Source organism: Podarcis muralis, chromosome 14 (genome assembly GCF_964188315.1).
Source record: "Podarcis muralis chromosome 14, rPodMur119.hap1.1, whole genome shotgun sequence".
NCBI lineage: Eukaryota > Metazoa > Chordata > Lepidosauria > Squamata > Lacertidae > Podarcis > Podarcis muralis.
Window position 1 is genome coordinate 33,946,259 of NC_135668.1, and position 14,725 is coordinate 33,960,983.

At 47.2% G+C, this 14,725-nt stretch overlaps 2 protein-coding genes across 2 annotated transcripts; one reads left to right on the forward strand and one right to left on the reverse strand.

Annotated features, from left to right (window-relative positions):
• Positions 1–2,028: 2,028 nt before the first annotated feature.
• PMM2 (phosphomannomutase 2) lies at positions 2,029–10,939 on the reverse strand. The gene is made up of 8 exons (XM_028706557.2): positions 10,769–10,939; positions 10,221–10,332; positions 8,683–8,759; positions 7,706–7,797; positions 6,703–6,802; positions 4,911–4,986; positions 4,099–4,214; positions 2,029–3,023 (listed from the first exon to the last, which is right to left on the reverse strand). Exons 1-8 carry the CDS (start codon positions 10,838–10,840, stop codon positions 2,919–2,921), a joined length of 750 nt encoding a protein of 249 aa, XP_028562390.1. The 5' UTR covers positions 10,841–10,939; the 3' UTR covers positions 2,029–2,918.
• A 592-nt stretch (positions 10,940–11,531) lies between these two features.
• On the forward strand, positions 11,532–13,967 carry TMEM186 (transmembrane protein 186). The gene is made up of 2 exons (XM_028706957.2): positions 11,532–11,664; positions 13,010–13,967. Exons 1-2 carry the CDS (start codon positions 11,662–11,664, stop codon positions 13,727–13,729), a joined length of 723 nt encoding a protein of 240 aa, XP_028562790.2. The 5' UTR covers positions 11,532–11,661; the 3' UTR covers positions 13,730–13,967.
• Positions 13,968–14,725: the final 758 nt, after the last annotated feature.

Below are 14,725 nucleotides of genomic sequence, written 5' to 3' on the forward strand. Positions count from 1 at the left end.
GCTAAAGGACCTGGCTAAAGATGTGCTTAGGATCACAGTACCATCTCAGCTGTAACCTGACTTTATCATCTTTTACATCAGGGGTTCCCAGTTGTGGTCCATGAGCTTCATTCAGGTAGTCTTGTATGTCTGTAGGCTCATGGTTGAAGATGGGAGGTGGCACGTTCACTGCGTTAAATAATACATATTGATTTTAATTGTTTTAATTGCTTCCTGGATTGTATTTTATTGTCTTACAGCTTGAATGCCACATCATTCAAACTGTAATACAATAAAATACAATATCTAAGGAATAAAAAAGCAATAAAAATATAATTAAAAACCATGCAGCACAGTGCAAATTGCAATTTGGCAGGAAAGTAATTAGGTGGTCAACTAAGATCCTAATGTTTAGTCGGAATCTCCTTTCTTATACAGTGGTGCCTCGCAAGATGAAAATAATCTGTTCCGCGAGTCTCTTCGTCTAGCGGTTTTTCGTCTTGCGAAGCAACCCTATTAGCGGATTAGTGCTATTAGCGGTTTAGTGGCTTAGCGGCTATTAAAGGCTTAGCGGCTAAAAGGCTATTAGCGGCTTAGAAAAAGGGGGGGGAGCGAAAAAAAATCGCAAGACTTGCAAGACGTTTTCGTTTTGCGAAGCAACTCAAAAACGGAAAACCCTTTCGTCTAGCGGGTTTTCTGTCTTGCGAGGCATTTGTCTTGCGGGGCACCACTGTAGTTTGAATCCCCACCCTCTGGAGAAACAAGCTTGTTCCATCTTCCATATGACAGCCCTTCAGATATTTGAAGATGGCTAATATACCACCTCTCAGTCTTCTCTTCTGGAGGCTAAACATACCCAACTCCCACAATCGCTTTTATTACTGCTTGGTTTCCTGGCCCTTGAGCACCTCAGTTGCCCTCCTCTGCACACCTTCCAGCTTGTCAATGTCCTCCTTAACCTGTGGCACCCAAAACTGTGGACATGGGACCCCAGGTGGCAGAATAGAGTGGTACTATTATTTCCCTTGATCTGGACACTATACGTCTGTTGATGCAGCCTAGAATAGCGTTAATCTCCCCCTCCCCCTGCTGCATCACACGACTGTTCTGAAGAAATTGTCTCGGGTGTGAGTAAGCTCATTGATTTGCAACATCTCCTCTAAGTGGTGTTTAAAAGTGATAGCAAAGACCAGTTGGTGGATGATTTCCCCTTCTGCATTCTATTTTACACCAATGCTTGACTCCTGCTCAACTGGATATGCATTCCACTGAATAGCTGGATTATTTTTTTTAAGAAACCATTTGTGGAAGTTCAGTGCCCCCCTCTTCCTTCTGCTCCTGGAATTTCCATAAAAGGGAATTGCAGTGCATTTTTAAACTTTGTTACAGAGACTATGCTGGCTTGAATTTGGACATTTCAGCTATTCATTTCCTGCTCTGGCACTAATATGATTGAATCTGGCCATGGTTTTTTGTTTTTTTGCACTAAACCATCTGAAAATCTGTGGCAAGGGTGGTGGTGTTTTTTTGTTTTTAGAAAAACGAGTTCTGTAATTGGGATAAATTATGCAAATACATTTAATTTGCATAACTGCTTGTGGTTTTGAGAAGTCAGCGATGCTGACCATACCGAGCTGGGTGTAACAATGGCTTTACTCAATATAAAAGACAGTTGTACCTTGGAAATCGAACGGAATCCATTCCGGAAGTCCATTCGACTTCCAAAATGTTCTGAAACCAAAGCACGGCTTCTGATTGGCTGCAGGAAGCTCCTGCAGCCAATCGGAAGCCCCGCCAGATGTTCGGCTTCCCAAAAAACATCCGAAAACCAGAACAGTTACTTCTGGGTTTCGATTCTTCAGGAGCTGAAACGTATGAGACTAAGGCGTTCGACAACCAAGGTATGACTGTACTTCTCAAGAACAGGTTCAAAGATCCTCAGCCAGGCAAATCCAGTGTGCTGATGACAGAAAGGCAATTGGGTGTTATTGATATATATGAGAGGGTTTTCTTTCTGGGAGTGAGGGAGATATCTGGAGAAACAAAACGTTATTCCCTGTTCATAAGAATTTTAATGTGACAGTCCAACTTGAAGTATGAGCTTTTAACAGAAATTTCATGGCAGGATTAGCAACTGCACCATATTCCAAAAAAGCCAGGTGTGAGGTATTAGTGGGAATCTCCCATCCCTTTGCATTCCAGTACATTAAATTCCAAACATACCCTACTGAGACAACAAATTCTGAAACAAAGCAGAGAAGCCTTGAAACAGCAGCAAACAGTGGGTGGTGGAAGAAGGATGGGCTCCTGCGCCAGAATTCTACCTCTACCCTAAAAGCACCCTCCAGCTGCCTGTTTCAATAAGTCACTGGGACAAGCAAAGCCTTTCTGGACGTTGTGATCTACCTGCAAGGCTTCCACCATGAGGCCTGTTTTTCAGGGCTACTCAGCAATCAGAAAAATGAAAGTGGGGACAGAACAGTGTTGGCAGAAGAAGCCATCCACACATGTTGCTTGGAAGAGATCCCGGTGTGTGTCGAGGAATTTGGTCTGGAAGGCGGGGCGGGAATCGCCTTTGACATTTCTGTTATGGCAGAACTTTTCAATCTCTAGGAAATCAGCCTGAAAGGCAAGCTGTGATCATGCAAAACAAAAACTGGACACAACATGAAAGGCAATCATTCATTTAACAGGTCTCACCATTTCCCCTATTTTTAAAATAGCTGCCGTGGAGGGAGGCAGCTAACTTCTATTTGCCTCATAATTGCCGCTTTCTGGACAAACAGCAGCTTCGGGGGGACGGGGAACAGAAGAGTTAAATCCCCCCCCAAACCTCCTGCACACCACAGTCTTGATCCTGATCTTCACCCCAAGGCAGTTATTCTGCAAATTATGGTCCTGAAGTTAACCTGCTCCCTTTTCGTACAAAATAAGTGCATCTAGTTGAAGAATAACTCTTCACATATCTGTTTCGTCTGCTCGGGCGACGTGACGCTGTGGCCGATGGTTCTGGAGTCCGTGTAAATTTCATAGTCGTTCCCACCCTGCAAATAAGACACACACACAAAAAGTCACACTTTGGAGTTTTCAGTCTCACTGGAGAGCTACCCCACACCCAGAACTTTTTAGAGGTTGATCAAGAACCTGTTGTGGAGCCTCAGTTGAGTGTAACTGTGGAGCTATAGCAGCTTTCACCAACTACTAGGTGCTCTCCAGATATTTTTGACTGCAGCTCCTATCAGTCCCAGCCAGCACAGCCAATTTGGACTACAACTCCCATCAGCCCCAGCCAACACAGCTGTATTATTTAATTTCTCTGGGGCTATGAAGGAGAGACTATTTTGGGAAGGAAAAGGTGAAGCGTAGGGGAGAAACCCTGCTGTTTCTTGCCTTCTGCATAGTGCAGTGGGGATGAGGACTTCAAAGATGGGGAACTTTGTGCTGCTCTATGTACTGCTGGCCAGAGGGGGCAGTTCCCCTGAAAACTGGGTCTAGGTCAAATTGTTTAAAGGGGGTGGGAGGAGAAAAGGGGCCATTTTAATGGGTGACTGCCTTGTTGCAATAATGAGTGCGATGTGACTCACTGTGATTTGGTATGTGCTAAATTTGCAAAACAGCCATACCTTGGAAGCCGAATGGAATTGCTCTGGAAGTCCGTTTGACTTCCAAAACGTTTGACAACTAAGTCGCGGCTTCCGATTGGCTGCAGGAGCTTCCTGCACACAATTGGAAGCCGTGGAAGTCCCGTTGGACGTTCGGCTTCCAAAGAACGTTCGCAAACCAGAACACTCACTTCCGGCTTTGTGGTGTTCGGAAGCCAAAACATTCGACTTGTGAGGCATTCGGCTTGCAAGGTACGACTGTAGTTATCTATCTGGGATGGAAAACCTGTGGCCCTCCAGATTTTTGCTGGACTACGTCTCATCGTCCCTGACCATTGGCCAGGGTGGCTGGGAGTTAGAGATCAGCAATTTCTGGAGGGCCATAGACACTCCTCCTTCCTGACCTATATATCAATTTCATGCGGGTAGCACATGAATTTCTATTGCAATTCCACAAGGAATCCTTATCCTGAAAATGTATTTGAAACTTCTTGGCACATTCCAGTCTAGCACTTACTGGCATTGTCTTGTCTCCAAAGAAATAAATTGTTTTGAAGCCATCTTGGGAAACAATTCCTAAACAGTATCGCTTATCCCAACCATCTGGAAACACATCAAAACTGATCTGGCCCCCTGGTTGGAGAGAGGTTACAAAAAGTTAGAACAGCAGCAGCACGTTTTGTACAGTGTAAAGAAAAAAATGACCTAGAAGAAGGTTTACTGAGCAGGAAGGACCTTGGAAGATGCTATCGCCATCGGCATAAAGTTAAATGGATTTATGGTAAAAGGGAGGACAGAAGCTTCATGCTTAAATAGAAAAGAAAACACAGGGTGTTGGAATATATCAAGGAACCTGAAATTAACTCTTGTCCCAGTAACATGCCGAAAATATATTTTGCCTGTGCTCTTGGATTGACTAATATGTCAATAGTAATTCAGGTGTTTCTCTAGGCTTGTTCACAAATTACACTGAACACAGGTCTAAGCATTTGTGTGAAAGAGTGTACACTTGTTGAGTAGTACAACTCAACTCTTGCAAGCACACAGGCTGTACCCTTGTTGAACGTTTCATGCAAATAGCTGTAGAAGTACACAGGTACACAGACTCTATGCTTGCTGAATGTAATGTGTGGACACCCTTATCCCAAAGCCTATGTTTTATTTTTACTTCCAGTGCCTCTGAAAACCTACTGGCAAATGTTTCTCCCTTTCCCTTTCCCAGTTGTGTCATAAATCAAGACGAGGGCAACACCTGAGTAGCCAGACTCATCCTTGTGCTTTGGCACAAACAAAAATGATTTAGGGGAGTGACATTTCATGTTTAAATACCTATGGAGAATGTGAGGCCTTTTCCTGCAAAGTCTCGTCGTAAATCGGCGACAAATTTATCTCTTATATGCTCCCTCTGTTCAGAAAAACAAAACGGGGAAGAGTGTTGATGAGAACATGCTACACCAATGATTTTCAAAGCTTTCTAGCATTGGGGGGGATCTGTTGCATGTCAATGAGTCTGCCACAGAGACTCTGAGTATCTGCCAGAAGATCGTACAAACATGAGAAGAGCCCTTGCCAATGGTCAATGACCCCTCCAGCCCACATCCTATTCTCTCAGTGGTCAGTCAGGGAAGCCTGTAAGCAGGACCTGACTTCAACGGCACTCTTCTTGTGATTCAGAGCAATTGGTATTTAGAGGCATACAGCTTGCGACATCACAGGCAGAACATAGCTGCTGTGGAAAGTGACAGAGTTGTGCAAGATTCTGAAATGCTTTCCAGGGTACACACTCTAGTTCATGCAGACATGCTGAGACTTGCCATTGCCCTCTGTGCAAACTGAGTGTGCACACTCCAGAAGCTTGCTCCTCCGTTGCTGCATGTTTGTGGGATTTTTGTCAGCTCTTCTGGATCTTCTCATCAAGAAACACCCCGAAAACACAAATGGAAAACTACAGTACTGTATCCCACCCAGGAATGATGACATTAGAAGTCAAGGATGTGGTAAAACTGGCTTCATGCATCCACTTACGCCACAACGTATTTGATTCATCTTTAAAATGCAACAAGACTAACACAGCAAACCTCTGGAAGATAAAAGCTGAATGTCTTTACGGTTGTTCAAGGTTCACAGCTCAGTGACAGAACACCTGCTTTGCATGTGGAAGGTCCCAGTTTCTCAATCCCCAGCACCTCCAGGCAGGGTTGAGAGACATCCCTGCCCAGAGAACCACTGCCGGTCAGTATGGACAATGCTGAGCTGCATGGACCAATGCTCTGACTCAATGTAAGGCAGTTGCCTATGCTCCCATGTCGTGCCATGCATTTATAGCATTAATTCTCAACCACTTCAGAGTCGTAACTGGGCGGTCACAATGCTTTTTCACTTCTGTGTCAGAATCTTGGAGTAGATCTACACTAAGATGATGCCTTCCAGATGTTGCTGGACTACAAATCCCATCATCCCTGACCACGATGGCTTTGATGATGCAGGATTTGGAATTCAACAACATCTGGAGGGTGTCGCATTGGCCAACCCTCATTCCTACAGTCTCTCATGGGTGGTGCTGTGGTAAACCACTGAGCCTCTTGGGCTTGCTGATCGGAAGGTTGGCGGTTCGATTCCCCGCGACGGGGTGAGCTCCCGTTGCTCTGTCCCAGCTCCTGCCAACCTAGCAGTTCGAAAGCATGCCAGTGCAAGTAGATAAATAGGTACTGCTGTGGCGGGAAGGTAAACGGCGTTTCCGTGTGCTCTGGCACTCGTCATGGTCCTCCGTGAGCCAGTAGCGGTTTAGTCATGCTGGCCACATGACCCGGAATGTTGTCCGTGGACAAACAGTGGCACCGCAACCCCATAGTCACCTTTGACTGGACTTAACCGTCCAGGGGTCCTTACCTTTACCTTACAGTCTCTACTTGGCGATGCCAGGGATTTAATAAGGAACCTTCTGCATGCAGAGCAGATGCTCTCCCCCTGAGCTGCAGATGTAAGCCTGCGGCCACAGAACCAGAGTACACAAAGGACCTGGCTGTGTGCCACTGACGATGGTCAAGGGGACGTGAAGTTTCAACATAAAGGGGACTTGCTAACAAAACGTTACGATGGCATGGGAAAAAAGTGCACTTGCCTTATCAAGTTCATAGAATTCAATCCGCTCCTTCTGGCTGCAGTTTCTGCCCACGGGAGAGATGTTCAGCATCCCATTTCGGAATTCAATGAAAGTGCCCCTAGGAAGAGACACAGTGAGATGTTACTGCCTTATTTAGGCTAGTAAACAAAGCTCTTTGGACCAGCCTCTAGGAGGGAGGTCAGTTACGGGGTATCACAGCAGTATTTTTTAGGACGCAAGCCCACCCGTTGTAGTGAAGGAGGAAGATACATGGGAGAGAAACAGAAAATGCATTTTCAGAGGTCAATGACATGTCAAAAATGGGGAAGAGAGTACAGTCGTACTTTGGTTTTCGAACAGCTTAGTTCTCAAATGTTTTAGCTCCCAAACAGTGACTGTTCTGGTTTGCGAAATATTTTTGGAAGCCGAATGTCTGACAGGGCTTCCGATTGGCTGCAGGAGCTTCTGTTCAACTTCCAAGGTACGACTGTAGTTTAATATGGCTACTATTTGAAAAACAAAACTTGAAAGTTTCTTCAGCTGGTTTTGGAGAGTTACAAAGTCTTTCTGTATTACATTTGCTCAACAGCTTTACTGAATTCAATGGACTTACTCCCAGGTAAGGGAGGAGTGGATTGTAACCTGAAGCAGAAGTCTGATGTGTGACTAAGGCCTGGTAATACTTATATGGTGGCTCAAAACTGTCCATATAAACAGCCTTGGCATTTTTTTTAATAAGACGATTCCTTGACACCTTAATGGTTTGTTTGACCACTGATAGTCAATGTTGTTCCTTTAATGAGCTTTTTGTGGTAACCCTCCGATTAAAAACTTAAAAGGGTTGTAGGCATCTAAATTCTGCTCAGAGTATGTGTCAGGGGTCAATTACTTTCAGTTGGCCTATAACAAGTATGACTAAGGTTGGATAATAGATGGCAATTCTGCCACCTCTACCTTGTGGGGAGGTGTCTAATGGGCCTCGATCTGACTCAGGCCACGGAAGGAAGCTGGAACCACCCACCTCTTCCTCGGCAGTTTAAGTTTTGCAATGTAACTCAGGCAATAGTTGATCAAGTCTTGAAGAAGCTCTTCGCCCATTTGGCCTTGAATGCTCTACGTGGAAAGCAGAACAGAAAGCGATTAGGTATGTAGACCAGAAAAGGGTTTTCCAAAGGGGAGTCTGTCTCCACAAAGAAGTATACAAAAGAATAAGAAGATGGGCTTCAGTTCCACAATTACCGGGGGGCGGGGCTTGGCTCAGTGGCAGAGCAGCTGTTGGCATGCAGAAGGCCCTGGAAGCCTCCAGGCAGGGCTTGGACTCCGTAAGACTCCTGCCTGACCTGAACCCTGCCAGTCAGAATAGACCAGAGTTTCCCAAACTTGGGTCTCCAGCTGTTGTTGGACTTCAACTCCCATCACACCTAGCTACCAGGACCAGTGGTCAGGGATGATGGGAGTTGTAGTCCCAAGTCTTGGAAAACCTGGCATAGACAATACTGAGCTAGATGGACCAAATCAGTAGAAGGCAGCTTCCTATGTTCCGAAGGGTGCTATTTCAGGAGTCTCTGCATTCGTTCCAAGCCCCACTCTTGATGGCCCACACAGTTGGTCCTCAGGGCTGCTTTCTGGAGCAGTAGAATTCCCCACAAGGTGATCTTAACATACCATTTTCACGTGGCAACGCAAAGGCAGCCCTGCTGGATGGCACTGAGAGTCCACAAGTCCTGCTCCAATGCAACTCCTCCAGTAATTGGCATTCGTTGTTATAATGTCTCTGAGCATGAACAAGGAGCTATCAATCCCTCTACTACTAAGCTTTGGTGTGTGCCAAAGGATTGTACTCATAACAGGGCCAATGAAAAATAAGACAGCAGTGTCAGTGCACTTGGGAAAACCATTATTTTGCAAGAAGCTGGAGCACCTCCCAGCCCCCATTTTTGAGTGAAGGGAGGGAGGGAATTATCTACCTTCTTAGCTAATCACAAGTCGCAAACTCACCTGTTTACTCAAGAGGTTCCCATCTTTGTATGCCACCAGACCGTTTTCTGGGAAGACGTAGTCAAATTTTTCAATCACTAAGAAGAACAAATGTTAAAGAACAGCATCATCAGAGACATTTTAGGCATCTCTTGTAAAATACCCCCCCCCCCCCAATATTGGGGGTAGTTTGGCCTCAATTTAGTCATAATTGTAGCACCTGCACTTTGGAACTCCCTGCTCATTGATGTCAGGCAGGTGCCTTTGCTGTATTATTTTTGGTACCTGCTCTATATGACAGCAAATACTGAACAGTGATTCCAATGTAATGCACAAACATGGGAGTGCGTGTAATGTAATTAGGACACAACGATGCAGAGATGGCTTGTGGGGTCTGTCATTCTTGTGGGTGCAACAAGTCCCAGATTTCTTTCTCACATATCCCCCCAAACCCCTTGTATCTTCTTGGATACAAGAATGAAATCTTAACACCTGCAACAACATGAATTTAACAGCCCTTCCCTGTTGTGTAAGCAGCAACCAACCCACAGGTTTGGGGAAGGACCATGGGTTAGTGATAGAGCATCTGCTTCGTATGCAGAAGGACCCGGGACTCTCCAGGGAAGGGGCCCCTGCCTGAAACTCTGGAGAGGCACTGCCGGTCAGTGTGGACAATACTGAGCTGGATGGGCTAGTGCAGTGTTTCCCAACCTTGTGCCTCCAGCTGTTTTTGAACTACAACTCCCATCATCCCTGACTAGCAAGACCAGTGGCAAGGGATGATGGGAATTGTAGTCCAAAAACAGCTGGAGGCACAAGGTTGGGAAACACTGGGCTAGTGGTCAGACTTGGAATAAGCCAGTTTCTTATGCTACCAACAGTGTTCACGCCATCCAAACATGGAATTGCTATTAAGCTACCAGGCTAGCAACTTGCAGGCAGATCTTACGCTCCATGATTTTGTCTAAAGCCAAGCTTTTATTCACAAGGATACCCAGCCTGAACCCCTTTCAGCCTAACTAAGAGCAGTTTACGCACGGCTGAAAATGGAGAGCACTGCCAGATGGCAAGTCCTTGGCCATGCTTGGTTTATGAGCACAAATAATATGTGAGGAAAGTTGCTTCAGAGTAAATTAGTTTGATCAGGCAGGGTGCCAAGTGAAGAGGAAAGCCGTGTCGCTTATAACCACCAGCACTTTCTCATTCAACCAGGAGTGGGGAACCTCAGACTCTCTATGTGGCCCTCGGACTCTTTCCCCAGTTCAGGTACTTTTGCCTAGCTAGAATATGTCCTTGAAAACTGTGGTCTCAATTGCCTGGATGAAGAAGGGTGTGTGTCTGTGCAGAAATATGAACTGTTGTATGGTGGGACTGTTGGCTACTGTTCAAAGGTCAAAGTCATGTTGTTCCACCCACCTTTTGTCTCTAGCCCTGCCTTCCACTGAAATGCGGCCCCTGGAAAGTTGTCCACGAGGGAATGCGGCCCTTAGGCTGATAATAAGTCCCCTGTTCTGTACTCAAGCAATTTCTTTCTCAATTTCCTTGTGCTCTATTCATACCATCGTCTCCCAGTTGCTCTTGAATCTTTTCGAAGTCTGAGCCGCCCACAACTCCGACCTTCACCTTCTTCCGCAAGGCCTGCAGAAAATCCGCCATATCTGGGGTGACTTTCTAGTTCCACAGAGAAGAGACGGATCAACGTTTTATTTGTTGTTGTGATTAATTATGAATTCATAAGCTGCTTAATAAGCTCCCAAATTAACAAGCTGCATCCTGGAAACCAGAAGCTGAATATGTTGAACTTCTAACAAGGAACAGTAGATAATTACAATGAATGAGGCTGCTGCTGCAGCAGAAATTTGCCTTCTAATTTGGATCCTTTTACTATATATTGTATTTTAATATTAATACACCAATGGCGAAAGCATAATTCCTAAGAGCAAAAAGCAAGTTTTGCGTTTTCATTTTTCATTGTTACGTATTTTAGCTATGAAAAGCCCCGCACTTCACCTCCCACCTTCCCTCGAGCTGTTCCTAAACGGAGGGGTTAAAAGCACTTTGCACATGCCCAGAGGCATGCTCAAGAGTGGAGTCCCCAGGCTCCCACCTGGCGAGGCGCGGTCAGGGTGCCGTCCACGTCGAAGAGGCAAAGCGTCCGCCCGCGGCCCACCTCCTCCATGGTCACTCGGGAGTGTCACCCGCCGCCGCTGCCTGCCCAAGTGATGAGGTGGCCGGCTGAGAGGCGCTTTGCTTCCTCCTGGGTTCGCAGTTAGGAAGACTACAACTCCCAGCATGCCGCGCAGAGGGCGGGTTGACGTCTACGCATGCGCTTCCCCGGCATGCCCTGCGGAAGACTGAAAAGGGAGCCTAGAGTAGAGTAGAGTACAGTAGCCAATAAACACTTTCGGTTACTATTCGACTGTTACAATATGCGGGGCAAAATCCTCACTTCCACACTGGGAAATCTATCTATCTATCTATCTATCTATCTATCTATCTATCTATCTATCTATCTATCTATCTATCTATCTATCTATCATCTATATGATATTATACGTCATAAATAATAACATTTATAATAACAAAATTATACATGCATATATTCTAATCTAGGGGGCAAATTGTATTATAATTTTTCTAACAGCATTCTGAACAATATATAACATTGGAGGTGGGAATGGGATAATATATAATAGATTCTAAAATATGCGAGGAGCAAGTGAGAGAACAAAACAGCAAGCACCCGCCCCAGCCACCCAGGGTCTAAACTAGGAACCAGGAAGTTCCACGTGTCTACAGTGCCCTGTGTTATTCTACCTCTCCACAGGGCGAGGAGTCAGGCACTACAATTCCCGCCATGCCACGCAGCAGCTGACATAGCCCACGTGCATTTCCCCCAGCAGGCAGCGCGCCGCCCGAGCGGTCTCCCCATCTGAAGGCGCGTCAAAGGGGTTCGTGGTGTAAGAAGTGCCCCATTCAGGAGCTGCTGCAGCTGCCCTCATGGTAAAGCGGTGCTTTGGAGTCCCCTTCGGGTTGCTTCCCAAATGGCGAGCAAAGAGCCTTGCAATGGAGCAGAGCTGGGTGGAAACTGGTCTGTGGTGTTGGGGGTGCATCAGGCAGCGTGGTGTGGTGGTTAGAGCAAGGTCAGCCAACGTGACGCTCTTCAGATCTTGCTGGACTACAACTCGCATCATGCTGGCTGGGGTTCATGGGAGTGCAAAAAAGAGAGGGAAAAGACAAACGCCATAGAGGGCACTGTGCTGGCTGCTCCTAGCTTAGAGTGTCACACTAGGTTCTGGGAGACCTGGGTTCAAATGCCCACTCAGCTACTGGGTGCCCCTGAGCCACTGTCTACCTGAACAGGGTTGTTCTGGGAATAAAAGTGGAGAGGGGGAGAACCAGCTATGCCACTTTGAATTCCTTGGGGGAATAGGGGAGATATAAATATAATAATAAGACAAATAGATGAAAGTGTGGAAGAGTATGGAACTTTGTCCACATTGATAAACTGTAGTTAGTGTTAAATATGAGTAGTTTCAAACAGGCCAGCTTCAAACCATAGTTAAATTAACTACAGTTTCAGGTCTGTACAGCAAGCTGAAGTGAAAGCCTCTGAACACTTGACACTGGGGGTGGGGTAGAGTCTGGTGCACAAGAACCGGAGACTCACTGTGGTTTGTTCCTGCGTATTTCTATCATGCTAAACTATGGTTTGATGTGACCGTGCTGAACAGGACCTTTGGGTTCAGACCCTTCCTGCAAGTGGAATGAATGAGCAGAGAATGAACCATTTGCTACAGAAGCCGTTTTCCAGGTAGCTTGCGCAAGCAAATCAAGCCTCACGTGGTCCTGAGGGATGCAGAAAGCATCCCAGAAAAACTGGCCAGCCTGGCTTTGTGGGGGGGAATGTTTCTCTGAGCTCTCAGGATAAATCAATCAGTGTAAATAATAAAGTTGTCCTGAGCGAAATGTTAGCGGCTGCATGCATCTCTGAAGGTGGCAGGTCCAGCTACCTCCCATGTTATACTCTCTTGAGGGATAGGGAAACTCAGGCCCAGGCGAGAGGTTGGGAGGAAATATGGCCTTTCTGCCTGGCCTTTGGGACTCCCACAATCCACACCCCTCTCCAGCCTTGCTTCACACCTTCCTTGAATGTTCTTGGCTGGTTGGGATCCCTGTTACCCTCTCGCTTGCATGATTGAAGAATAGAGATGTGTCTGAGTGTAAGTTGGTAAAATTTACGTCTGTTATTCCACCCACCTTTGCATGTGGCCCCCAGAAGAGAATGTGGCCCTCTGTGTGAAAAACGACTCTCACCCCAGTGGTATCTCATGGAACTGTCTTTCAGGCTAGGATCCTCTATGCTTGCGTTGACCTGCCCTTCCTCGCACCCTGCGGAAGGTGTCTGCGAAACCAAGTTCCTCTGCGATGGCAGAAGGGCTTCCCAGCCTCCACCCGTCCCTTTGGCGTTCTTACTGCACTCAAACCCTGCAGTCAGCAAGCTCCTGGCAGTCAGCCGGCACGACCCAGATGGCTGGGCACCTTAGCCCCTTCTCAACATGCCCTGGAGCAGAGGCCCGACTTGGAAAGCACCCATCAGTATAAGCTGATTTACAGGTTTCCGTGGATCAAGTACTGCAGAATCCTTTCAAGGCTGAAGCTGCTGCAGACAGGCCTGACCATATTGGTTCTCCCGCCGATCTGGGTCCTTTATTGGCAGAACCAAGTTCCTCTGGCGCAGTGCCTTTACTGTACGGGCCTTGCTTGCTTCGCCGCTGCAATGCTCTACAGCATGAGCTTCTTCCTCCGGCGCATCATTGGCATGATGTACCTGAGCGAAGACAGCACCCTGTTGAAAGTGGCTCACTTGACCTTCTGGGGGAGAAGGAGGGACATCTACTGCCCGGTCGCCACCGTGATGACTCTGGGGGACGTCGGCGAAGACCCCAACGAGCTGTTGCTACCGCTCAGGCGGTACGACCGAGATAACGTCCTGTATTTTAGTCTGCGCTATGGGCAGGTCGTGGACAAGGAGGCATTTGCCAAAGTGTTTGGAGGGCTTGGGTGACATTGGGAGCCTTGGGATCATTTCTTGCTAGTTCATAATATTTTGCGGTCACCATGCTGGTTTGCTTTGAGTGGCGCTGGTCGGCCTATGGCAACGCTTCCAGCAGTGCAAATGGATGGGAAGCAATTCTGGGTGATTCTCATGCCCCACCGTAGATGCTACTTCTTCAGAATGTTGGGGGAATCGTCTGGATTTATTAACTAAATAAATAAAGCTAATGTTATGTTTTGGAAAGTTGCATGCTCGCTATGCATTCGGATGCTTCTTCAGATATCGTAATTGTCAGAGCTGCCCTAGGTCCCAGCTCACAAAGGACCAACGCCAGATCGTTGTTATACGAAACAGTCTTTATTTAAGCTCAGCTCCGCTTTTACATCCGTGGCGCGCAGCTCTACGTCTCAAACTCTAGACCGCCGAAGCTCCGTCTGAGTCTCCTCCTCCCATACACCAGTTTAAGACTCTAGCCTTGCTCCACCTCTTCCTCCGCTCTTTCCTCCTCTGGGTCCGCCTGTCCGCTGGGGTCTTGCCCATCCTAGACTCTTCTGACGCTGAGTCTCCTGATTCTTCCCCCTCCCTCCGGCGGGCTTTAGGACCTGGTTCCCACTCCGGGTTGTCCGCTGTCCCGCGCGCCTGTACATTTGAACTTGGCGCGCGCGCCCAGTCTGACACTTTCCTCCTGACCGTTACACTGCTCCTGTCGCTACTTTCCCCTCCGGGGATGCTAGCTGGGTCTGACTTCCCCTCCATTCCCTCACTCTCCGACAGGGGCGTGGCCAGCTCTGACTCCCCTTCCCTCCCACTACGTTCTGGTGGGTAAACTGGTCCTGATTTCCAGCTACTACTTTGGGAGTCTCCGCTGGCCCCTTGCTTCTGGTGTGTCCCCCCTGGGACCCCCCTTTCCCTGGCCGTAGGCGCCCCCTTCTGGGAATCTTCTGATTCACTGGAGAGGCTTATGGAATCTCTCGGGTCACTGTCACTCTCTCCTCCGCTACCCTC

Coding starts and splice junctions, on each gene's coding strand:
- PMM2 (XM_028706557.2), bottom strand. CDS start 10,840: ATGGAGGAGGTGGGCCGCGGGCGGACGCTTTGCCTCTTCGACGTGGAC. Junction 4,987..6,702: donor AATTCTATGAACTTGATAAG/GCAAGTGCACTT, acceptor TTTTCTGAACAG/AGGGAGCATATAAGAGATAA. Junction 3,024..4,098: donor TTGGAGACAAGACAATGCCA/GTAAGTGCTAGA, acceptor TCTTATTTGCAG/GGTGGGAACGACTATGAAAT.